This window comes from Nyctereutes procyonoides, unplaced genomic scaffold (genome assembly GCF_905146905.1).
Source record: "Nyctereutes procyonoides isolate TBG_1078 unplaced genomic scaffold, NYPRO_anot_genome, whole genome shotgun sequence".
Classification (NCBI taxonomy): domain Eukaryota; kingdom Metazoa; phylum Chordata; class Mammalia; order Carnivora; family Canidae; genus Nyctereutes; species Nyctereutes procyonoides.
The window spans coordinates 90,427,812-90,454,909 of NW_026575125.1; the positions used below are offsets into that span (position 1 = coordinate 90,427,812).

Genomic DNA, 27,098 nt, shown 5'->3' on the forward strand with positions numbered 1-27,098 from the left:
GGGAGTTTGGGGTCTGCATCCCCCCCACCCCCCGCCCCGCGCTCCCCCACCAGTCATTGGTGTGCACACCAAGGTGGAGAAACCACTGGCTTAGAGCTTATATGGCACCTACCTCTCTAATAAGAAAATGATTCAATTAGTGAAAGCGCCTCATTCCCAGGGAAATCTGGATTCTCAGGCATGGGTCGTTACTCTATTTGTTACAACACAATCTGACCTCTAAGCCCAAATGGATTTTCCTCCTTTTCAATCTGCAATCTTCCCCATTTGCTTTTGATAATTAAAATGCATTTTAAAGAAACAATCTACAGGAACTCTAAGAGCACATTTTTAAAGGTTAAAGCATGGGGCACACTGTCCTTTAGGGATGGTTGTCCTCTTAACATTTCCAGATTAGCTTGTAGTGAAGCACACACACACACAGACAAATGCCCCCACTGCTTCAACTTCCCGGGCTAGCTGAACATCAGGTACCGAATAACAACAAATAACAACAATCGAGAGCCCTCCATCCTTTGTTCGTGTATTCCAACCTAGCCACCCACAGGCCCATATTCTACAGAGAGGGTTCATAGCCACCGTTCCAGAAGAGGAGTTCCTACTCTGAAATGACGTGGAAAATACCTTTTCCTCACCCATGGGGAGTCTGAATCTTGGCTTGAGCCTTTGCTCATCCGTCAGAAATATTTTACCAAATGCAGCTACCTGAAGCACGCAAAGTCATACAGACCATATAAATTGCCTTTCCAAGCCACCAAAGTGCAATCTTACCTCCCCTTTATCTCCTCACCACCCCCACTCCCCTTGCTTGTGTTTAAAAATAAAACCCAATTCTGCTGACAACTGGTTTTCTTGCCTCACCACAGGAAGTGGACTGGGTGAGTTCTCATGTCACATGGTTAACAGAGTGCACCGCACAGTGTCTGTGGGACACCTGCTTTTGGGGGCTGAAGGGAGCCCTGCAGGCCCAAGAGCTGCGAAGGAACTTCCCCGGGGTGCCGTGCCGCAGCCTTGGGCTCCTGGGAGGTGGGAGGCCCCGCTGCGTGGGCTCCCTAGGGCTATTGAGGAGGCTTACGGTGGACCCGGTGGCCTAGGCAACCTGCGTCAGGCTTGGTCACTCACAGCGCTGGGCTTGTGAAAGGCATTCATCTTTAATCCCTTCCTGTCCCTTGACTTCTCTCTCCAACCCCACCTTTCAAAAAAAAAAAAAAAACACAAAAACACACCAAACCAACAACATAAATACATCTGCCCTCTTTGCTCTACTAAAAAGGAGAAAGGAAAAGAACCAAAAAAGAACTGTCCTAAACTTCTTTCCTGCTCTCTACAATTAATTACAAATTAGAACTGGGAAATCATGCAAATGATAGTGAAATATGATGAAAATGAAATATGATATGAGCCAACCTCTAGAGTTAGGCTTTGGGTTCAACAGCAGTGCGTGTAGATCCAGATGAGGTTTGTTTTTGTTTTTGTTTTTCTTTTCTTTTCTTTTTCCCAGACTTATCGAGGTATAAATGACAAATAAAATTGTGTATGTTTAAAGTACTCAACGCAACAATTTGATGTAAAATGAGGTTTTGTATGTCGAGAGTTCGGTGGTTTTCATGCACCCTGGGGATGTGAAAAGCAATCCACTGACCTCTGAAAGAAAACTTGTTTCCTATTTATTGTTTATCTAAAGTAGTAATAAAGAAATTGAGCATTACAAATATTCAGTAAACAGACTGTCACTGGTGCCCTCCCCAGGATGTGAATGTCAGATGACAAGGTGGGCTGTCTGGATGGAAGGAGGGCGAGATCCAAGCAGCAACAGGTTGATGTTGATGGTGGGTCATTTTACGTGTGTCTGGACTGTGTTACCTAGTTTTAACTAAACTAGTCCCTATAAAATGGACAAGTGGTTAGGAAAGGCTCCTGTTGAGAAGCCACAAATTGATGATGCCCCTAATAATGTAAGCAGAAGCCAGCCACAAGAAAATGGCAGAGCTGACACTTGTCTTGGGATGAGCTTTCTGTCAGCTACATTGTGAGATCAACATTAAAAAACAATGATGCCACGTTGTATGGTGACAGATGGCAGCTACACTTGTGGTGAGCATAGCATAATGTATAGAGATGTTGAATCACTATGTTGTACACCTGGAAGTAACATAATATTGTGTGTCAACTGTACTCAAAAACGTTTTTAAAATGATGCCAATGATCATCTGATCATCTCCGATAAGTCAGGCAAAAATACTCAAAATTATCTAGTGGGCTATTTGAAATAAGGATGTATAGCCACTACCTTTAATGTCAGACTTCAAGTGAAGTGCGAATCGTTCTTTGAAATTTTGATTAGTGTTAGTATGAGGGTATTACAAATTATTGTTTATTTTTAATCTAATATTTGAATTTCCATTTATGTATGTTTTATGAATGTGTAGAAAACTTCTAAGTGAATAAACACACACATTTTAGAAGCAAATATTCCACATGTCTTTCCCGATAGGAATGCAGGACTACTTTGGAGATCAGTACTGTCCGTCACAGAGTGTTGAGCTGTGGTCAGATTTCGGGTCAGATCAGGTGACCCCCATTATATATAGGAAAGCAGATGCCCAGAGAGAAAAGGACCTTACCTTAGGGTTAGCACTGCTAGTTAGTACCATCCCCTCAACCAGAAAACCGAGGTCCTAGAGAATGAGGTGACTTGCTCAGGATCACACTGCTAATTAGGGACAGAGCCGGGATTCTTTTGATTTTCAGAAGTTGCCCCTCTATACACACACACATAGGGAAACACGAAAACTGAGCAAACACTAGAAACTCCCGCAGAACTAAAAACCATCAGAGTAGAACCCGAAAGATGGTAGGCAAAAAGCCATTGGGACCTACCTATGCCCATTATACTTACAATAACTCCTGGGTAATAACCTCCGACAGTCACATTCTGGGTCCTAGTGGTTGCGGCAAGGCCCACCGTGAGAATTAACACAGACACGATAAGCAAAGTCACGGTGACATAGATGGAGTTTCGTTTCCTTCGATTGAAGGCTCCTGAAAGCACACAGAGAAACTGAAGCTGCTCATTGTGGCCAGAGAAGGAATGGGCTTACAGGAGAAATTAGGAAGGTCTTCCTTTCCTACTCCAACTGGTTCCTGGGATTATCTCTGGGGAGTGGGATTATGGGGAAGGGATGGGGCTTCGTTTTTTTTTGCAGTCATCAGGTGCCATGTTTACAATAAAACAAACAAACAAACATATTTCTAGTTTGAAAATGAACAACAGAAGAAATCTTACCAGTTACATAAAAACGGAAAACAAATTTTTGTGCTCTCCGCATTCTATAAAAGATGTGTCATATCCACTTAGTAGAGTGTTTTTTTAGGCCAAATTATAAGGCATATGATAAATGGGAAGTGTACGTGTGGAGGTATTAAATGAAAATATTTTAAAGCCATTAAGCGACCGAGAAGGGTTTTTTCATAAGCTGGAGATAGGAAATTTCATTTTCAGTGTAAATATCACAACCAAGCCAGGTACTGGGATTTTTTTTTTCATTTATTTCTGACATTTGCCACCTCATGTATAAACTTTAAAATGGTGTGTTGGGTTGGCAAGATTTCTCACATAATAAATGTGTGTAATAAAGTAAGTGTTTGGAGGCCATTAGTCCACAAAGATATGTATCGGGGGAGGTAGATGGGAAAGATTATAACTTATACACATTTGGGCTTATGTGAGGGTGACATAAATATAAATGACAAGAAACCCGTTCTCCTACTCAGTGCTTATCAGACATGATAGCGCAAACCAATATTTTTTTCGGAAACAGGCTTATTAAGTCAGATAGAAAAATGGCATCTAGACTCGCTTTTGAATTTAATTTTTTTTTAAGGAATTAAGCACCGCTCCACACTCTGCCTGCATTTCTCTGGCGAGGGGGAAGGGGCTCTCAGCAGGAAATAGCAGGGATGAGTTCCCACCTAGGAGTTCAGTAAACATAAGCAATGGGGGAGGGAGTAAGAGAGTCCAGTTCTCCAGTGAGAAGGATGAAGCAGCGGGGAGCCTTATGATGGGGTCGCCCACCCAGGCGGCTTGAGTGGCATTTATGGGCCTAAAGAGGCCACTAGAATCTGCTCCCAGGACCCCATCATTCTGGGAGGCCTCTCTGCAGCCTCCAGGCAGCAGCCGCCTTTGAAGCCGCCCAGACTGCACCACTGGGAGGGAGGGGAGAGGGGAGGGAGACGAGACAACTGGGGAGACCCGGGGGCCAGGTGTGCGGAGGGAAGGGCTGTGCCTTCCGCTGTGGACGTAGAGAGCCAGGAGTGCCACCCTGGGTTCGCTCCACCACCCATCTTGTCTTGCCCAGTGCGGGCCCTGCCGAGGGCTCCCAGGGAGGTGGGAGGGGCTGGCGGTCTCCCCTGACGTCAGCCTGCAAAGTGAGGGACATGACTCATCAGGGTCATTTCTAATGCGATCCCGTTCTAAGACTATTTCACATTGAAATGTACAAGGGGCCGCAGGGGTGACAGGGACCCATGGCCTAAAGCGCCAGACCTCGCCCTGGGAGGAGAGGTAGGGAGAGTTGGGAGATGAGGCTCCTCTCCAGTGGGGCCTGAGTCCTGCCTCCTCGGGGAAGGGGCATAAAGGAACTCTAGTGACATCAGGGCCCTGCGTGAGAGAGGGCTATTTGGGATGCAGATGGCAAGCAGACTGGCGGAAACACCGTGAGCAGGGCTGGGAGAGGCGGCCCAGGGTGGGGAGGGGGAAAGGGGGGCAGGATTTATTTCCTGTTCACCTGAAGGTTAGTTTATCCTTCCGTGGCATCTCCAGAGGCCCTAAATGAGTGTCTGAACCGGGGTCCCTGCACCTATTTGATGACAGACACTTCGCAGTGAATCTTCGAGTTGGTTCCACTGAGGGGCTCTAACAGAAACCTACCATCACCATCGCCTTCCATTCCACCTGCCTTCTCCGATGTCACTCGCCCCATATAAGCCTTCCCCTGCCTCAGATTAGCAAAAGACAGTGAGGGAACACCTGGAGACATCTTTGTGACACTGAAAAGTGTCTCAACACCTCACACGGAAAACGTAGAACTTTAGAGACTAAATTGGGGGAGTGTGCATGTGGTCTTCCTCATCCCCCCCCCCTTGCATGCTCCTTTCCTGCCAAGTGGCTTTAAATCCTATTCACAGCTCTTGGGTCTTCTTTGCAAATATCACTCTAGCTCTTAAAAGCACAGGAGCCAGGTCAGAAAAGTGACTCAGCAAACCACATGGTGTCATTTGAAAAATCTATTTTTTCCCCCCTGCTTTAGAACCTGAACTGAAAATCCAGTCAGTTGAGAAGCCCAGGCAAAGAGCCTACACACTTACCAGGGCCTTTCCTCCAGATAGGATTTGCTTTGAAAATTCCCAAGTAAACTCTGTTATCAGTAGGTTGAATATCTACTCTGTCCCCCTCACACCTTCCCCCAAGTCACTCCGTACTTTACACTATAAGGAATATAATTGTGTAAGTTGAAATTATTTCTAGTTGCACTTGGGAAGTTGAGCATCATAAGGAACCTCGGGGTGAATGCTTTTGAAAAGTGAAGAATCACGTCTCCATTTCCCTTTAGTGTCAATTCCACTTAAAAGTCTCATCTACTTAGAGCAAGACACACCTGCTCTCTGAATGCGTGGTCCAGGCTACTAAAAAGTAGCTCATTTTGTCTGTTTGGGACATTTTCCTGGTGGTTGTTTCATCGCAGAAGGGAGCCCTGTTCTTATTAGGGTATAATGTGGGGCCTGCCTTAGATGTTCTCATGAACCCAGGAACATCTGATTCTGATTTTGTTCAATCAATCCATCGAAAACCTCCATCTGATACCATGAGGTACTTAAATAAAGCAGGAGGTTCTTGAAAACAGTGCCTATCGCAGTGTTTGATATCTAGAGTGCAGTCAATACTTGTTGAATAAACAAGAGGCAGCATATCGGAATTGCTTCCCTTCTAAGCAAAAAGGCGTGTGCATGCGGGGGAATTGTGTGAATAAATATAAGCTGGGTTCATAGACTGGATTTTTAAAAATAGGGCACACCTGAGGGGTCCCCAGAACTAAAATCCTTCTGTTCAACTAGTGTCACACAACCCCGATGTCTCTCAGTAGCCTGTCAACTTGCCACCCAGTATATTTCTGTTTAAACAACCACCACCACCCCTGCAACCAACAGCAGTGGGAGAGTCTGAAATCCTGTCATGGGCTTTGCCTGCTCCCCTTCCGCCCCCAGCAGCTTCCCTGCAGAACCACTGCAGACCTCTCTCTCTCTCTCTCTCTCTCTGTCTCTCTCTGCAGTGCCCCACCTCCACCCCAGATTCGTGAGGACCGGGATGCTCAGCTCTAGAAGCGCCCAATTATTTGCTGTCTCCACCCTTCTAGATACAGCCTGGTTCCCCCGCCCACTCCCTGGTCAGAGCCCCCACCTGCACTGCGGTCTTTGAATCTGAGTCCCTCCCTCCCTCGAAAACCTGCTCAAAACTCACCTCCTCAGAAAGTTTTCCTTACCAAACTTACTCTCCTCTAATTGCTCATTATCTCGTGTCCCAGAGTTCCTATATATACCTTACTCAGTACACATATTAATTGTAACTGCTACGATCACTGTTGTAATTGTGGGTCTGGTACACAACCCATATGATAACTCCAGTTTGGGGATTATGTATCTGACAGGAATGCAGGTGTGGGTTGCCAGGAGGTGGGATGATTGTCTCTGCTTACTGATGTTTTACCCTGTGTATGTTCTTGGTCACCCCCTTAATAATAGGGTGCAGTAACCGCTGTCAGAGGGCAGCAAGGACCAGGGCCCAGTATCCTGTCCTGTACACTATGTTGTCGATGACTGGCTAACGGGGGTGGGGGCCGGTGCTCATCTTTTCAACGGTTTAGGATTTGCTTACCTGAGTGAGCTTTGCCACACAGGGAGGGTCCCAGGAAGTCCCAGCCTCACGTAGGTGGAAACAGGTGGCTGCCCAGAAAAGACCCTCAAGGCTCTGCCAATCTCCCAAACATTTCCTTAAAGGTGCTTATATCCAGTGTCCTGACCCCCCTCCTTTTGCAGTTCTTTGACCAAAGACCTCCAAGGCCACTGGTGAATTACAAATGTGTTACTTGGGAGGGAAGGGGGGTCCCCCGCTGTAGTAGAGATGCCTTAGCGCCTGGGGTCGGTGTTGCCAAAAGGGAAAAGGGGGTTGCTGGGAGGTGGGATGTAGGGGCGCTGGAGTTCAATTACCATCTTCATATTGCCCAGCGCCGCTAGGACCGTCCCTCTCCAGGCAGCCAGCAAGCGTAGCGCGCAGGCACCTTGGTGCAATGTGTGTCTGTGTGTTTTAAATTTTATTGTTGGGGCTGCAGTTGTGTCTTGCCGGTGGAGGAAATCCCCTCTGAAATGCTGCCCCTTGGGGGCTGTAACACTACCCCCACCTCCACTCTCCTCCCCCGCCATGCAAGGGAAGGTGGTGTTGCCAAAGCTGAGTTAAATGGGAGTAGCTCCTAAATAGCCTAGACGCTGATTCAGGCCTTGGTTGTGCGGGACCCGAGCCAGGGAACTCCGGGGAGACTCCCCTGTCCAAACTGTGGAAACCCAGGGTTACCACTCGACTCAGGAATTCGCTAGTGCCCTCGGTCTGCGGACTTTACAAAGCGGGATGCGTGGAGCAGGCTCGCGCGTCTATAAGGGATCTACAATTCTTTGCCCGCAGTGTGGAGTCTGGGCTGGGCAAAACCCACTCAGCTTCTTGTTGCTCAGACCTTTCTAGAAACGTAAGATTGGCCGAGGGCCCCCAGGAGCCCAAGAAAGAACTCTCTTCATCGTGTTCCCCCACCCACAGAGCCGTGTGCCTAGTAGCGACAGTTAAGGCCCTGGCCCCCTAACCTGCGCACTCCCCCGCAGGCAGAGGGCCCGGCGCGGGAGGCCGGCTTTGCGGGTGGCTGTGGCCCGCTGCGGGAATGGGCGCTGCGGGCCCTCGCGCTCTTCCCCCCCAGCCCTCCCTGGCGCAACAGTCTGGCGTCGGGGAGCCAGGGGCTGCGCTGGCGCCACAGCTGGCCAAGGTGAGGAGTGCATTCTGTGTGCAAGTGTGGGCGCGTGCGTGAGTGTTTGTGTGTGTGTACGCGCGCGCTTGTGCTAGACAGCTGGGGGGAGTCTGGTACTGCTGGGTTCTGGATTCGGACCCAAGTCCTTGGCCTTATTTGGACCACACTCTTAAAAATAAAAAAGATCAAGTTCTTATACTGAATATGCAGAACCATTGAAAATACGGATCTTCCCACCATCTAGGAGATGACACTTTCAGGGGCCCCTCCGGTGAACGAATTCTGTTGAGACTCGGTCTTATGCAGGCTGACATAGGGGGTTCAACCCTCTCCCCGCCCCCTCCTCTAGGGATGTTCCCATGAATTCATTACAGAAGACCTGAGCAGATTGGATGGCAGGAATTCGGGATGGAGGAAATTTGCAGAATGTAAAGTATGTTGGCAAGACATAATTTGATTTGGTTCGAGTGTATCCGAGGCGAATTTTAAGATTAGGTGGGATCATGGTTTGACAATCCCCTCCCGCTCTCCTGGGCTCCAAATTAATTTCTCCGCCCAGTGAAATCATAGGGCTTGGGAAGGTGCCTAACAGCTGAGGGGGACTGGGTTTGTGTTCTGTTTGTAACTACCAAAAAGCAGCTTCAAGGGACAGCCAAGTTGGTGTCTAGAGGTAGCTGTGCCCCAGATGTGAGGAGGAAAAGTGTTGAACCTAATCAGCTGGTGGGTCCCCCTCCCCCTCCATTACACCCCGAGAGAGAAAGAGCGACTTCGGAAGGTGCGCGGGCTCGCGCTCGCTCTTTCTTTCTCGCGCTCTCACTCGTCCCCCCCCACACACACTTTTTTTTTCACACTCACGCACATTCCTTGCATTTGGAGCAGAATAGGAATCAAATTCAAGGAATGTGGATCCTGACGTTGCAGACGGCAGGGATGGGCTGTCTTGAGTGATTCCTTAGGAATTCCCCTCCCGCCAACCCCCCTCCTTTCTTCCCCCCCCCGCCCATCCCCCAGGGTTGCGCAACACCCCCCCATCAGCGAGGTGCAAGTCTGCCCCCCCCCGCAGCTCTGAATTTCTGGGCAGCTTCGACAGAGTTGGGAGGGGGCGAGGACTCTGCTTCTCCTAATTGTCGTTAGTCGTGAGCTCTTAGAAGTGACGGGGACTTTGCAAACAGGGAGCGTCGAATGGAAAGCGAAGGCGCAGGTTGCAGGGAAGTGTTTTGATCCCCAGACAGCTGGAATTTACCACCGGCTGCAAGTCTGTCGGCACACGCACACGAACACGCACACGCCCGCACTCCCGGGCGCCGGTACTCCGACGCAAGCTTGGCGCTCCCGTCTCAGCGCGTCGCCCCCGCCCCCCCCCGGGCCGCTCCCCTGGGGCTCGGGTCGGCCACCCAGACGCTGGGGCGCGCGGACCCCCTACCTAGCCCCGCTTCCCGCTCCATGGCTCCCGGGGCGGCCGGGGCGCTCGTGGTCCAGAGGGCAGCGCACTCACCCCTAGCTGCCGCCGCCCCGAGGAAGGGCGGCGGGACTTACCCATGGAATCGGGCAGGGACATGTCGCTGGACCGCTGCTGAGTCAGGGACTGATGCATGGTGAAAGCTGCCCTGTGGCCCCGGCCCCCGAAGCTGCTTCACGCACCCCCGGCTCAGGGCGCCCCGCAGAGCATCCTACTCCGCGGCTGCCGCTCCCCGTCCCTCCGAGAGCTGAGAGAGACTGCCTCTGGTTGCGAGCTGCAGCCCAAGTGTCGCCTCCCCCTCCTTTCCCCTCTTCTCCCTCCCTCCTCTTCTGCCTCCCTCTGCTCCGGGAGGCAGCAGCATTGGCGGTCCGATCAGCGGCGTGCGCTTGCGCAAGACCCCCCCTCCCTCCCCCTCGGCCCCCCCATCCTAGTTATCCACCTCCCAGCCTCCCAAGCCAGACAGGGAGCCGTTTTCGCCCCTTGGGGCCAGGGCTGCGCAGAGAAAGAGGGGGAGGCTACAGCCTGGGGCCAATCGGCCTTCTCTGTACTTCGGAGAGAGGGTCTTGGGCAAGCATCCTGTTCTAGGATTTATAATTGGGGAAAGGGCACAGTCAGAGGTTCAGAGCTGATGAACACACACACACACACAGAGGCACGCGAGCGCGCATGCACACACACACACACACACACACATTTGTGCAGGTTGGTCTTAGTGCTTCCAGAATGACATAATGGAGCTGGAGATGATCCAGAGAAGGGCCACTCTATAATCAAGGGAATGGGGGAGGGTAGAGGGGCTGCCATATGAAGATAGATTAAACAAACGCAGACTCTTTAGTCTAGAAAGATGAAGGCTGGGAAGGGATGTGACCAGAGTGTATAAAATTATGCAGAGATGGAGAGAGGGAACACAGCCTTATTCACCAGGTCTGAGAATTCTAGAACCAACGGCCCCCTAAGAGCTAGAAGGAGATTCAGCTAAAGCAAATATGACTCTGCATCAGCACCATCCCAGTTTGTGCTTTGGTCAAGATGCTTTTATGTCAAGGATCTCATCTCATCACAGCAGCCGTGCAAGGCTGGAAGAGGAAGTATCCATAATCCCATTTTACAGATGAGGAAACTGTATCTCAGAGAAGACACGAAAATTTCCTGTAGCCACTCAGCCAGTAAGTGACAGAGGTGGGATTTGAACCCAGATCTGTTGGACCCTCAGGCTGGTGCTCTTGCTGCCATGGCAGCTGAAAAGACATATTACTCTATATGGTGTATTGAAAACCTAAGGAATTCATTAGCCCCAAGAGGTGCAACAGGATGTAAACACAAGTAGCTTTGGAAAGAATGAAATAGCTGTGGCCGCCAGAATCTGCTGTGGATTGCTAAGGGAAGGGTAGAGGGGAAACGTCCTTGATCTTGGAGGACAGCAAAGTCCCTCCTAACTGATCCTTCCAGACCCCGTTAGGATATTGGGCTGGGATCACTACCTTGTCAGCCCAGAAGGTGGTTTTGAGTTCTCAAAACAGTAGCAGAGCAGAATGAGGTGGAAGGTGAGGAAGAGGATAACAGTGGGCTGCAGTTCCCTCCGCAACCCAGCCCTGTGGGCTCCGCATCCCATGGAATTTACCTGTTTGAAGGCATCCATTCTGCCCAGTGAGAGCTCCCAGGTTCTTATTGCCAGGTCTCCTTCCAACCAGCTCCCCTGATGGTAGTGGCAACCCTCTTTCTGTGTTTTCCCGCCGAAAAAAAAATCAAGTATAAAATTCACCTGAGAGTCTATGGGATGAAGAAGAGAACTTGGTTCTTTCCAGCTCTGGCTTGCTCATCTACTGTGAGGCTTTGTTTCATTATCCATGAAATGGAACCAAGGGTCCTTGCCCTTTCCCATCTCCCAAAGGAAGAAAAAGATGATTCCTGAAGGTTAAAAAGGAAGCCCTTTGTAAAGAACTTGAGCACCCCAGGGGCCTGGCTGAATGCCGTGTCAGGTATTATTAGCAGCTTTACACTATAGATGTGGTTTAGAAATCTGTGATATGTGTCCTAGATAGAGACAAGATGCCCACGGGTGTAGTAGAGGTGTGTGTCTTAAGCATGCTTGGCTCATGTGTCGATCTCCAGTAAGCTCCACAAAGGCAGGGAGCAGTCCTGTACTTATACTTTTGCCATGTTTGTCTTCAATTCTGGTTACTTATCCCCACCTCTTTCACTCTAAATATCTCATATATTTAATGTGAAGACCTCCTGCAACCAGTATTAATTTTTCAGGAGTTCTTCATAACTAACTGATTTTGTTTGGAGAAAAGGGGGTTTATACAGGCTGGAAAAGACGTCTTTCTACATTCTTTAGAGATTTTGGCTTCCCTCTAGCAACCAGAGAGCTCGCAATCCCTAAAGAAGCCAAATAGAAACTTGTTACCATGTTGGTGTCGATGGACAGACAGAGGTGCATTACCCATCAATTGATACAGAGGGCCTATGTAATTTGACCTTTACAAGCAAAGCCATAAACGAGTGAGGGAGGGCTTGCTTTATGCAACATCTGTATTTCCAAATCCTGCGTGAAAATTAAAAGCTATTTCGAAAAAGTATGAGAGGAGCTGGCCATTTAGAAGAACTGCATACTGTATATTTCCTTCATATGTCTCTTGGGGGTACCTTATGGGACTTGGAACACAGCAGGCTCTCAGTCAAGTTAAAAATGACTTTGAGACCAGGAGCAATGACCATAGCAGCAGCTGCAGCAGCTCAGTGAGTAGTAGCAGGCTTCTCCCCAGAGATGGTGTGCTTATTTGGACAGAGGATCTGGGATAAGGGGAGGGACTAGGATGGGAGCTTGGAAAAGAAAAAAATAAAAAAGAAAGAAAGCAACCCACATTTCAAACAAGACTGGCACAAAGACCCCTTTTCCTACCCCACCCCAAAAGAAAAAAAAAGAAAAGAAAAGAAAAAAACCAGTGTATTTTACTCTGAATGAGCTGGACAATTAAAAAGCAAGAGGCAGTTTTTTTCATGGGCTCTATCCTGATTTTTTTAATGTCAAAATGCATGTAGATTTTATACAGTAATAGGCTCGTAGTAAAATTTACCAATAGAAAAGCCACCTAAATGAAGGAACAGGTCTTTCATGCCAGCGAAGGCTACTATAAAACTGCTTGGTTAGCTTTGGATAAAAAATAAATTATTAAAATGGCTTAAAATAAATCCTTTTCATTGCAAGCTTAATCAAGCATACAGTGTTGCCCTGGGTTGCAAACTGTTTTATAGCACGAGGAAAACATTTGCCAATGGGGCTCTGCAGCCTGCTTCTCTCCATCTTCTTCAAACCAATGATGAGAGTGCTCCCTCGAAGGCTTCGGACCACTAGAAAAATGCCAGATGGTGTTCTGTCTCTAACACATTCACCCTGGGAATAGCCAGAGCACTCCATCACCTTCTTATTTTGATGATCAATTTGACAAAATTATTGTAGAGCCTCCCTGATTCCACTTTTGAGAAATGTAGGCTGGCGGAGTCATGTCCACGTGGATACATACACATAAAGGCATTCATGCATATTTGGAATGGTGGCCACACAAGTATTCACAAAAGCACACACACATACACACGCACACATCCCAGCCATTCTCTGTCCACCCTGGTTATCACCACCTACCTCCCTCTCAGCTCCTACACTTGAGTTGACTAAAGATAGAAAGGAGCTTCAGAATAATGGAGAACCTCAAAGTGTCCAAACATCCCTAATTGAGGTTGGGGTTGCATTTTCCAAACTACCTTAGGTCAATGCCTAATACCCAGCACCTGCGCCACAAACAGCTGAATCTTCACTGTGGAGAACCATGTTTGATGGTGTGATTTCCCCCAAGGAGCTTGACTGGCTCCCATTGTCGGCTGGTCATTTTCTTTGGGTACCAGGAAAAAGCATCTCAGCACCAGAAAACAATGCTTGGTACTTATCTTTACTTTGTCACTGTTTTTTTCCTATCCTAGTGACCGAACACTGTAAGTACCAAACATTGTGTTTTTCAATACCAGTAAGGAAATTTTGGTAACATGATTTTAAAGGAATGGAACATCATTTAATCACCAATCCCTGTTATTGGATACTTCAGAGGTTTCCAGTTTTTCAACATTTATAAATAACACAATGAACTAAATATTTGCATCTTTATTATCATAGGATATAATGTTATAGTGGAACCATCCGTTCAAAAGTTTCACATATATATTTTCTAACAAAACATTTTTATCACCATACATATGGTAAGGTGCACAGGTCTTAAGTATACATATCAATAAATTTTTATATATACACCCCTGTAGCCACCACCCAGATCAAGATGTTGAACCTTTCCAACATCCCAGATGGCTCCCTTGAACCCCATTTCCGGCCAGTAACCCCCCACCAGAAGTAACCACTATCCTGATTTCTATCATCAAGTCTGAATATTTTTTAAAAGATTTTATTTATTTATTTATTTATTTATTTATTTATTTATTTATTTGAGAGAGAGAGAGAGAGTATGAGCAGGGGGAGGCCAGAGGGAGAAGCAGACAGACTCCTTGCTGAGCAGACCCAGGGGTCGATCCCAGGACCCTGGAATCATGACATGAGCCAAAGGCAGACACTTAACGGATTGAGCCACCCAGGCATCCCCAAGTCCGAATATTTTTGAGGCTTTTTTTTTGAGGCTTTTAATGCATATTGCCAAATTGTCCTCCAAAATACTTGTGGCCAAGTTCCTTCCCACCATCAACATGTCCAGCATGTGTGTGGATCCTCACACTCTCTTGGCTTTACCTTGCAAAGGAGATGTTTCAGCATTTAAGACACACACCTAGTTACAGCCAGAGACAGGCAGGGCCAGTCAGGAAGCTGGATCGGGGTTCAGCTGGGTACTAGGCACCTGGTGGGAACCACAGATCTAGGAGCCAGGAGGGAGACAACACAGTGTCACCGTCCATGAGAACCTTAGAAACCTCCAGCTGCTTAGTTGTTCTCATTATTGTATTCATCATTGTTCTCTGTTGCATGTACCCAAAGTCTCCTTTTTACATAGCTTTCAAAATGTCCATAACGATCACTTAGTTATGCCTGGTCCATAGTAGGGACTTAAATAACTGTTGAATATATGGCACTTTTAATCTATTGCTTTTTTTCTGCTTACTGGAATAAAACATGACACTGTAAAAATTCTCCAAACTGCAGAGATACATGATGCAGCAAATTACTGTCTCCCCCACAATTCTACTCCCCAGAGATAACAATTTATGGGTTGAAATACATTTTCCTGATTTTTTCTCCAGGCATACTTTTGTTGGTTGGTTTGTTTTGAGAATGAAATGCTCCTTTTTAAAAATAAACTTCTCAATAATAAAACACATTTTTTGTTAAACTGTGTAAGTTGTATTTAATAGCTTTCAAATACACCTCATCAAAATCCATCTTCAGTCAATCAAACATTCTTACACAATAAAACTTCCTTTGACTTATGTTATGATATCTATTTGGCTCTTAGGGGCAAGGAATGGAAATTACAACTCATTTTTGATCACTAATGTGTGATGAAGAGCATCAGGAGAATTCTATGACAATGAATAGAAAGAAATGATTCAGATTTCAAAGCACATTGCTTCGACACATTAACAAAAACATCGAAATGCTACAGGTATACATGCTTCCAGTAAATTCTTGATAGGGTAGTTCAGAAAAACATCTGTTTCTTGCTACATAAGGGAGGGTTTCCTTTTAAGATAAAAGTCTGTTTTTTTCACAGAATTTCACACGTTCCTAATTTGAAGGGATAAAACAGCAACAGAGAATAATAATGCATGCATCAATGAATACACTAGGGAAATCTTGATATTCAAAAAGGCTAAATGATGCTTTTGTGAATTGTAGAATAAATTTAACAGAGGTTAATATTCACCAAATGTTAAGGTTAGAGAGAGACGGGTCAATGGGTAGACATAATTAACATATTTTATACAGTAAACTTTATTGAAGGAAAATCCATACAGAAAAATTCACCATACATATGACTTTTTAATCAGGGGGAAAAAAGGGCAGGGGATGAGAGTGAGTGGTCTTAAGGCCACAGGACTGGGTTGGGGGATCAGTCGGTGGGTCTCACAGTTTGGATATTCTGGTTCACCTGCCAGAGACGGTGGTTGGTGGGGATAGCGGAATAGCATTCATTTAAGCTGTAACTGCCCTGTTTCCTTCCTTTAATTAATTACAGAGCTGAGTACATCCTTTCCCTGTATCCCCATCAAAAACATTCATTAAACACCTAATTAGATGTGGCATTGTCACAGGTGCAGGGTTGGGGGGGAGGTGCATCCCACTGCTTGATTCAGGTTTGAACTGGAGAGGATTTCTGTGTTCAGTAGTTTCTGGGAATCAATAGATTTGCTCCCAGTTCAAACTGCTCCACAGAGTCTTTAAAAATGTTTACACTCTGTGACCCAGTAATTACACTTCTGGGAATCTGTACTAAGGAAAGAGAAATCTAGACCAAGATTTATGTGCAAGGATGTTCGTGGCAATGTTCTTTATAATAAGGGAAAAATTGGGGGGAAAAACCCTGAAATGCCCCCAAATTAGGGACATAATTAACTAGATAACACAGCCATATGGTGCATATGTTATGTAGCTGTTAAGATTGTGTTTTCAAATATTAAGGACAAAGAAATATCCAAAATAATGAGTGAAAAAGCAGGCTGTATAGTTTGATCTCAATTTTGTTTATATTTTAAAAGATTTTATTTATTCATGAGAGACACACAGAAAGAGGCAGAGACATAGGCAGAGGGAGAAGCAGGCTCCCTGCGGGGAACCTGATGTGGGACTCGATCCCAGGACCCCAGGATCATGACCTGAGCCAAAGGCAGACGCTCTACCACTGAGCCACCCAGGTGCCCCCATCTCAATTTTGTTTAAAACTGTATATATGCACAGAGAAAAATAACGAGAAGCGAAGCCATAAAGATACTTACTGTAGTTAACTCTGGGTAATGGAACTACAGATGACTACCTTCTTTTTTATACTTTTCTGAGTCTTTCAAATGTTCAGTGAGCATGTATTCTTAAAATTAGCCCCCTAAACCTTCCAAATTCCATTTTGTAAGCAGATTAAATAAACCTGTGAATGTTTCATAACTTGCACTCTGTCCTCCCTGCAGTGTGGGCAGTGTGGGCTGCTCAGGACCCACCTGCTTTGATTCCCTGTCTCTCTGTCCCTCTTTCTCTGTCTCTGTCTCTCTGTCTCTCTCTCTCTCTCTCTCTCTCTCTCACACACACACACACACACACACACACACACACACACACACTCGGCTCTGCTTTCAATCTTCCTTGCCCGAGTGCAAGTTTCAGGCAATGTGTCACCTCTTTCAAGGAAATTTGTACTTCTCTTTCATTGTGTGATTAGTAAAGCTTGGTGGTGCTGGCAGGTGGGCAAGTACTTTTTCTGGTCCAGCTCTTTCAATGCCCCTGAAAGTACGCCGGTAGGGGGCTGTCTACTCTGTGGATTGCCTGAAAGGAAACCGCTTTTCTGAGTGACTGACCTGCCTGGGAAGATGAGAGGAACTCTGCCTGGGTTGGGGTGGGTGGGTGGAATTTGAGGGAGAGGCAAAAGAGAGAGAGGGAGAAAATGAGCACCTTTGTTTATTAGCGAGGACTCCTCTGGTAAGGTTGCAATTTAGTGTCCTCCTGTTTAGAAGAAACACAGCTTTGCAGTTCAGTTGGAGCCGTAAGAAGTTCTGTTGAAGATGAAATGCACCTAACTCCAGACCTGCCTCTCGGCTTTGACCAGGAACCCAGAATCCTGCTGTAACGAGGAGAGGTTGCCTAAGAAAGCCTGCTTCCCTTTAGCAAACAGCCGGCAGTTGCAGAAGTGAAATAGGCACCTCAAGCTCAAACAACACAGAAGTGTGTATAAACGAAAAAGTGAAAGTCTTTCCCTTCCCAGTCTCACTTTTAAAAAAAATGTTTTAAATATTTTATTTAAATTTAATTTGCCAACATACAGTATAATAACACCCAGTGCTCATCTCATCACGTGCCCTCCTTAATGCCGGTCACCCAGTCACCCCATCCCCCCACCCTCCTCCCCTTCTGCAACCCTTTGTTCGTTTCCGGAGCTAGGAGTCTCTCATGGTTTGTCGTCCTCTCTAATTTTTCCCCACTCAGCTTCCCCCACTCTCACTTTTAAGAGATAACCTCTATTAGAAGTCTGGGGTGTCTTTTCCCTGTGCATATGCAAGTATATGTCTGTTTTTCCTGTGCATATGCAAGTGTACACGTGTACACACACGCACATTACACACATAGGTAGCAAACAAAAATGGAACCAAATCATAATCTTATTCTGCAACTTACTTTAAAAAAATAATTCTATTTCATGGGCAGATAAGCATGTCCGTATATACAGATTTACCTCATTCCCCCCCCCCGCCAGCAGCTGCCTAACATTCCATCTTGTGAACGTCTCAGACTTATTTAACCAACCCCCCATGGTTGGACATTTAATTTAGTTCCAGTTTTTCATAGTTACAAGCAGTACCGCAGTAAACATCCCTGTACATATACCATGGAATCAATTTAAGGGGAAATCTTCTTTCCATCAGCTGTGCATTACCTAACCATTTGCAATTAGTTTCCTGGGCTCTGGAGAACAGTTTTTAATGGCTATGCCAAATGTTCTGTAGCGTCCCGAACGGTCCAAGGCATCCTTTCCAATTAAGTTGCAGTCTGCTACCCTCTGCATTTTAAACGACATTATGCGTTAAGGACAGGGCACTGTCTTACATTACTGATACAGTGGTACGATGCTCTAGCTTAATACGAATGCTCTGCACTTGAACGGGCACCGCCTGACCAGAGTGGGCGGCCAGAGGCTGGGGGGACCCAGCACCATCACCCAGGGCAGCCCCACCCAGGAACCAAGATATGTGACCTTCCCTCCTCTGCTTACTTCCCAGCCTCTCTCCACCACTTCTGGCAGGAAGGCCCAACTAGAGAGTAAGGCACTTTATGTGCCACCTATGGGCCCGAGGGAAAGAAATAGGGAAACACAAATGCCAACATCCGAATTGAGGGGCATCAGGTGGCTTTCTGCCCCTTTCACCCCCGTCCCCCAAGTGCCCCCTCTTGTCCAGGTACTCCTTGTCTCCACTGCTGTGCCTTCTGGAGGCGTGAAAGGCTTTTTCTTTGAAGCCTTATTTGGAGAGGACCTCAGTCACTGCCTGCACCACCATCAAAGCCCGTCTGTTCTTCGAATTCCCAGTTGCCAGGATTCGTTTGTGTTAGCGGGACAGACAGACGGTGCTTAAGGCTCGGCCTCAGGAGACCCTTTCTAGCCCTGGGCCTTAGACCACACTGATCACTCAGAGCCTCCATTTTGACATCTGCAAAATGGGGACGATAAGAGCACCTTCCCCATGGGGCCCATGTGCCATGAGATGAGATCGTACATGGCAAAGCGCAATGTGATCGCAAAAGGTGCCGTGATGATTTATGAATGCTTCCTCCAGACAAGCTCGTTTTGATTTGTTTCTGTTGAAACTGGGGATTTCTGGAGACTACGGTGCTTTAACTGGGAGGAGTGCTTATTCCAGCAAAAATGTCCAGGCCGTGGGGCAGGCCAGTGGGGAGGCTATTTTGAGAGGGGGAAACCCTTCCAGACTTCCAAATCCACATATGCAGGGGGTTGCTGGCACCGCCAAGGAAGAAGACTGGCAGAGGCCCCCAGGCAGAAATGTCAAGAAGGTCTCCCTTACTCCTTTCTGTCTCCAGCTGAGAGGAAGATGGGTTGGAGGGGAGCGGGGGCAGCGAGGACAGCATGGATTTCTGAGGGCTGGCCTGAGGACCTGTCCTCCCCAGGGAGATGTGTTCTAGCAACTGTTTGGTGTATTTTTAAAGGTCAGAGAAGCTTTGGCTCTATAGGATGGAGTGGCTGTGACACCTGATTAATGTCTGTGCAGTACTTTCCAGAATGAAATTTAATCAGCAGAATGATTGCAGCAAGCAGCTGCCTGGAGGAAAATGATCCTGTTCTAATGGTGGCTTGTTTGATGTGTTGGCATTGTAGTGGGGCACGTACATTATTAGTCCAGCCCAGGGGGCCCCAACCAGGATACTGGATCAACTAGTACAACTAGTAAGGAAATGCAGTGAACACCAGCAAGCCCCTCTCTGGCTCCTATGCGAGGCCATCACTGTCAGATTGCCAGCTCCTCCCAGCTCCCAGGACCTTTGCTGTCAGCCTCCTTCATACCCCCAGGGTCTTTCCTGTCTGCTCCTTCAAGTCCCTCCTCGCCTTGTTACCCATTCCTGGAGTCCCTCTGATCCATCACTCGCAGCGCCCCCTCCCCAGCCTCCAGGCCTTCCCTGACAGCCTCCTCCAACACGCTCACAGGTATGCATGTTCGTCCATCCCTCTCCTCCCCACCAGAGGTGCTCTCCAGGCTTCAATGGAATGAAAAACGCCTCTCCTCACCAAATGACTGGAGTCCCCTGGTCTAATTAACCCTTCTTGGCCTACTTTTCCATCAGAAGCACAGAGGTTGTTATGCTGATGTGGCGATTCTGTCGTCCGTCTTACATTCTCTTAACAGGAATCCAGCAGGGACTGAGGTGACCGCCATGTCCCATCATCCAAATGACACAGTGCGCTTTACATCTAGGCTGACGATGTTGGGCCTTCCTCAGCAGGATCTGTGGTATGAGATGCTTCCCCAGTGGCAGAGAGAGGTTGAATGAGCCAGGCACAATTTATTGCTGATCTTTGTTCCCTGGTTTGAAAAATGTCCACACAACCCCTCTAGAGAATACTCTACCATCACCATGGGGATCTGACCCAGGATGAGGGCAGTGCTGGGAATTGTTAAGGCCCTGGCTTATACTGGAAAGGGTAACCTTTGTGTGGGGGGAGTGCCTGGGTGGCTCAGTTGGTGAAGCGCTTGCCTTCGGCTCATGTCATGATCCCCAGGGTCCTGGGTTTGAGTTCAGCATCTGGCTCTCTGCTCAGCAGGGAGCCTGCTTCTCTCTCTCCCTCTGTGTGCTCTCTTTCTCTCTCTCAAATAAATAAATAAAATTTAAAAAAAAAACAGGAAAGGGTAGCCTTTCAGGACCAAGAGGATCAAAATGGATAGTGTCCCCCAAAGCCCTCTCTAAGCTCAAAGAAAGAGTTGAGCAGTCTCTTCCCCATGCATAGTTGAGAGTACCTCATGACTCCCAGGCCTTGACAGAGGAGAGAGAAACAGAAGAGGTCAAGAGAGAAGCAGCAGAAAAAATTCAGCCACCGTCAGCGCCACCTCCCCGCCACTATGTATGGGGTAAAAAGCTGCCCTCACTGGAGATGATGCAGCTGTCATCCTGTCTCCTACTTCTCTTGGCCCTGGGGAAGGATTTCCCAGATGAGACAATGTGCAGGGTGGGCAGTAGAAATCCCCACTGTGCCTGTGATTAAAGGAGAGAGGGACAGAGAGACAGTTATCTCGAGGAAAAGAAGGGGAAGGCCAAAGAATAAAACAAGGATTTCCCCCACTAAAATAAAAAAACAAAAACAAGAAACACTCCTAGACTTTGTCTGAGGCACCACCCTGGGGCCCTATGTATGAAAGGAATCTGGAATCCAGGAAAAAAAAAAACAACTGACTAGTGTTCCTAACCACATTAAGTTGTACGTGTGTTTGGGGGATGTCTGGAGGTGAAGTAGGTCCACGGGGGGGGGGGGGGCAGAGATGGCATCCAAAGTTAGAAAGCACTATGACCAGCACACAACAAACCATCGTTGAATACTTGCTATGTGCCAGATACTGGAAAGAAGTAAGATTCAGATCTTGCTCTCAAGGAGTTCACAATTTCACAATTAAGTAGGGGAGAGAGATTTGTTAAAAAAAAAAAAAAAAGATAATTTCGGCACAGAAAACTAAATGCAGTGGTAAAGGTGTAAGCTGGATATCGAGAAAGGACTGAGAAGGTGTTCCTCACCCAGGCAGGAGAGATGGGGGAAGTGGTGCCTGATTTAAGTATTAAAAGATTGACTCATTCATCCATTCATTAGGATTTAAGTCCCATAAGGTCAAGGACTTGTTTTGTTCACTGTTGTAAGTCTTTTTTTTTTTTAGTATTTTTTTAAGATTTATTTATTTATTTATGAGAAATACAGAGAGAGTCAGAGACATAGGCAGAAGGAGAAGCAGAAGCAGGCTCCCTGCAGAGATCCCAATGTGGGACTTGATCCCAGGACCCCGGGATCATGCCCTGAACTGAAGGCAGACGCTCAATCACTGAGCCACCCAGGTGTCCCATTCCTGCAATTCTGACAGTGTTTGCCTCACGTATATGGAGGTGGGCTTTTAGGTGTGTATATATTTATCATTGTTGTATCTCCCTGAATTATTGATATTATTATTATTATTATAAAATCTTCTTCGCCTCTACTAACAACTTTTGTCTTAAAGCCTATTTTGCCTGATATTACAATCTCCACTCTAATTCTCTTTTGGTTACTGTTTTCACTACATCTTTTCCATCCTTTTACTCTGAACTTAATTGTGTCTGTGAATCCAAAGCACGTCTCCTGTAGACAGCATATAATTGAATCATGCTTTTTTATCCATTCTTCCAATCTCTGCCCTTTGGTAGTTGTGTTTAATCTGTTTGGATTTAATGTAATTATCAAAAAGGTGAAATTAATGTCTGCTCTTTTGCTATTTGTTTTTTCTATTTCATGTCTTTTGTGTTCATCAATCCCCCCATTACTGCCTAATTTTGTGTTAAATGGATTATTTTCTGGTCTGCCATTTTGATTACATTATTGTTTCTTTTACTATATTTTCTATTATTTTCTTAGTGGCCTCCCTGGAGACTGTAATGAACATATTAACCTATAAAAATCAAGTTGAAATTAATGCCAATGTTATTTAAGAACTTTGCTCCAAGAGAGCTCCATTCCCTCCTCCCTCCTTTGTGCTGATTGTCGTACCAGTTACCTCTTTAGACACCATATGTCCATCAACACAGGTTTATCATGATTGCTTTGTACAGTTGTATTTTAAGTCAGAAAGGGAAAAAAGGAATGTGTCACACAGTCTAAAATTAATATTACAAGTTGCTTTGACATCTGGGAAAATTGGGAATGCCTCCACTGGCCAAACTGCAAATTTCCTTCCCTCCTCTGCTTCCACAGATAAGGTCCTCTGACCAAACAACCCTCCTTATCACAGACACCAGACATGGTGCCTACTTATCCCTGAGTAGTGGGCTTTCGTTCCCTGCCAGCCCATAGAATTATTTCAACTAGCCCATCACGTCTTCCCATGGGAACCAGGGATCATCCCTTCTTCTTGATACTACCAAGCCTGCTTCCCACAATGCTTGGTTGTTCACTCTGATCCCAAGTGCAAACCCCCTGTGGCTCTATGTGACATGCAGTACCCTCCTCCTTCAGGCTCTAAGTATATATGGTTAATAAACTGCCATCAGTCTCCTGTGTCTAGCTTTAGGTGTTGTATGTTCAATCATATCCACAATTCTAGGGAAGAATCCCTCCCTCATCAATGGGGTGAAGAAGAGGAGATCAAAACAATTGGCATCATGAAGAGGATAGACCAACCATGATAAGGACACCTGGTTTGTTTTAATTAAGTGCTCACGGCTAAATAACTGATTCCACGATATGGCAAATGCTGTCTGGGACAGAGTTACCAATTGCTGATGGATTTGCACTTTGGCTTGTGGGGCACTCTGTGGTCTTTGCCAGGTATTGGTGGTGGCTTTTCTCTCTCTAAATGCTCTAATCCTCATGACAAGCATTGTTGGTAATTGGCTATACCCTAGCATGACATACCGTTGGGTTTGGCCTGGATTTGGCAGGTGGTCTCTGAGGCCTCTAACTGTGAAAGCAGCACACACAGTATCCTAATCACTTGGCACTTTAGTCCCAACTACCAAAGATGGGCTGTAGCTCTCTGGTTACTGTGTCTAGCCTGGTTATTATCACTGGCTACTTGAGTGGCCATGCAAACCTTGTTTGTGCACTGCCAGGATGGGCCTAGAGACAGCTCTTGGTGAGGTTTGAGGAAAGGAAGGGAACCACCATCCTAGGAAGAATTAAGCATGGCATCCCAGTTGCCTAATAGTCGTCATTGTCCAGACAAGGGTAGCATCTTTGCTTCTGTAATGTGCTGCTACTTCCCTTGCTACTGTCATGTATGATCTCCTGACCCTCTAAAGATATTGAGGTGCACATCCATGGTAACCCATGGCCCAGGTACTGACTTTTTAAAATGATAAGCGGTAGGACACCTGGATGGCTCGGTTGGGTAAGCACCTGCCTTTGGCTTAGGTCATGATCCCAGAATCCTGGGATCAAGCCCCACGTCAGGCTCCCTGCTCACCAGGGAGCCTGCTTCTCCTTTTCCCTCTGCCCTCCACTCATGCTTGTTCTTTCTTTCTCTAGTGCTCTCTCTCTCAAATTTTATTTTATTATTTTTTAATTTTATTAATTTTATTATTTTTTAAAGATTTTATTTATTTATTCATGAGAGACACAGAGAGAGGCAGAGACATAGGCAGAGGGAGAAGCAGGCTCCATGCAGGGAGCCTGATGTGGAACTCGATCCTGGGACTCCAGGATCACGCCCTGGGCCAAAGGCAGGCATCAAACCGCTGAGCCACCCAGGCGCCCCTCAAATAAATTTTAAAAATCTTTTAAAAAATTAAAATGGGAAGAAATATTTTGCACTTAATTGCTTTCCCAATACATAATCCCTGGCCAGGGTGCCTGGGCTTTGCCTAGCACTGCTGCTCACCAGCATGCCAAAGGGCTAATTTTATGATCATAGGACTTGATGGATCTCATTCAAGCCATAGACAAAATGATTTTGTTGGATGCAGACCTCAACCATGCGAAGATTGACATTCCCTGGAGGAAGAGACAGCTGCCAATGAGGCAGGCCCCAGAACCCCTGAACCTTTCCTCATAACCACCAAGAGATCCATCACAGGTGACTGGGCAGAAACAGAAACTAAAAGTTGAGGCTTTACTTGCCTAGAAATCTAAATTATTATAAGGGAATTTTTACAGATAGAAAAATAGGGGGAAAAAGGGAGGCCCCTGTGGGGAAAAGAGTAGAACCATAGCGAAATTGTGGACACAATGCTCTTCTGCGATGCCATTCTGCTATTTATGCCCTGATTACAACAAAGAGCTCACTCCTCAGGGTTGCAAGGAAAAAAAAATTGAAGTAAAGGTACACAATATGATACAATTGGAAATATAAAATTTACTAAAAGAATTTATATAGCAAAAAGACAAAAAGGCACCGATTGACTTTTGTGCCTCTACAACATAGGCTCTGAATTAACGTCAACATTTGGTGAAATGCACCAATTGGCAAACCTACGTGGACTTGATCAATACTAGGACTCAAATTACAGTTTTACCTAGGGACCCATTAAATTTAAACAAGGTACTCTCTAGAATCTTCAGGGAGTTACTGAAGATACAATAAAGGACAAATAGGTATGCCTCACCTTAATGATCAGAATTGTTATTTTGCCTAAATTCCCCATGGCCATAGCACCCATTACCATAAAATATCCTCTAGTAGGCCCAGACATTCTGACCCAGGTGAGTAATAAATTAAAATCGTATAAAGTCTTCGACTTTTATCAACTGGCTTGGCTAAATGAGATGCCATGGACTGCCCAGTTAATTTTTTAAAGATTTTATTTATTCATGGGAGACACAGAGAAAGAGAGGCAGAGATAGGTAGAGAGAGAAGCAGGCTCCATGCAGGGAGCCTGATGTGGGACTCGATCCTGGGATTCCAGGATCACACCCGGGGCCGAAGCCAGGTACTCAACCGCTGAGCCACACAGGCATCCTGATTGCCCAGTTAAAAAAGTTAAGATGGCCTGATGTGATTTAAAACAGGGCCCTAAGGGATTAAAAGTGATTATAGAAGACCTAATTAGAGTGAAGGGGTGATTATCGCCATTGCTTCTCCATTTAACATCCCAATTTGGCCTGTTCTAGAACCTGGAAGGAATGAATGGTGCCTCATAGTAAGTAACTGCACATCAGTGCTCTGGCCTCATCCATTAGGATCCCCATATCCAATACTGGCTATTGGAATTACTGACTTCATCCACTCAGCAACTTGGAACTATTTTGCTATTATAGCTTTGAATAATATGTTTTGTTCAGTGTCTATTTCAACTGTCTCTTAACTGCTGTTTGCCTTCACCTCTGAAAGGACACAATATGCCTTTGCCAGGCTACCCATGGGGTACCTCGGCAGCCTTGTCATTACACACAGTCTTTGCCAGCCAGATCATAACTGCACCCACCTTTCTCTAGAAACACAGACATGACATGACATTGATGACATCCCCCTCCAAGGAGATTCATTTGACACATTTATTAACAACATACAAATACTCATAAAGGACCTCACAAAAAGGGGACAGATCATTGCCACCCATAGTGCAAGGCCCCTCCATCTCTGTTACATTCCTGAAAATTCATTGGCAGACTGAGGGCTATTCCATCTCTGACAATTAAGAACATACCTGTTGACCCTTTCAGCACTCACAAGGTTAATACAAGTCCAATATTTCCTAGGATTTTTTTCTCTTGGTTCTGGGGATACCATGTTTTTCACTTACAAATTTTACTTAATCTCATTGATGTTACTCACAAATTGGCCCATCTTGGATGGGTCTCCAACAAAAAGCTCCAGAATCTGTCCAAATTGAGATCAACAAGCACTGCTATTAGTGTCTTCAGAGACTCCTTCAGGCTTCCTTTCATGGCTCCTAGAATCTCTAGAGAACCTATGATAACCATAAGTGGTCCATAGGCTTCTAAAATAAGTTGCTTTTCATAGTCCTGTACTAAACTATTAAGGCAGTAATTTGCTGGCCACATACTAAGATCTCCTGAAACTCAAGGCCCTCACAGTCCCGTAGCCTATAACCCTCTACAACCAGCTGCCCATTATGCTTTGGGTCATGAAAACAGCACTCCACAAGCACATCACAGCTACTGAGACCTCCTTGCTCCCAGGATGGAGCCGAACCTGGCCCTTCTAGTAGATCCCACCTACAGGAGGCTGGCCTTCTCTATCCTCACTCACTTGCCAGATGCCATGATGCTATCGAGGAGGTCAACCTCTCTCAGACCCTTGGCTACCTAGGGATCCTTGTAGGATCAATCAAGTGACCAATAATGAGAGTTCATACACTTTGTGGATGGCATTGCACCGTCATGCACGATGGAGTTCAGTAGAATATTGATGGTTTTTCATCCCTTAACCAGAATGTCCCTGAAAAGGATGGCACCCAAGAGTCATTACAACTGGCCATACTTCAAGTAGTTGTTTTAGCATTGGATGCCTGGCCAACAAATAGTATCATTTGCACATTTTTAAAAATTTTTATTTATTTATTTATTTATTTATTTATTTATTTATTTGAGATAGAGAGCAAGAGCACATAAGTTGTGGGGGATGGGTAGAGGGAGAGGGAGAAGCAGGCTCCTTAGTGATCAGGGAGTCCAACACGG

At 46.1% G+C, this 27,098-nt stretch overlaps 1 protein-coding gene across 1 annotated transcript in view; it reads right to left on the minus strand.

Annotated features, from left to right (window-relative positions):
* Positions 1–9,720, minus strand: part of TMEM255A (transmembrane protein 255A) — a 52,134-nt gene extending 42,414 nt beyond the window's left edge. Inside the window, exons 1-2 of the mRNA XM_055338291.1 lie at positions 9,600–9,720; positions 2,900–3,042 (exon numbers count right to left, since the gene is read on the minus strand). Of these exons, the coding sequence (XP_055194266.1) occupies positions 2,900–3,042; positions 9,600–9,657 (201 nt within the window). The 5' untranslated portion in view covers positions 9,658–9,720. The remainder of the gene's footprint in view (positions 1–2,899; positions 3,043–9,599) is intronic.
* Between the last annotated feature and the right edge of the window lie 17,378 nt (positions 9,721–27,098).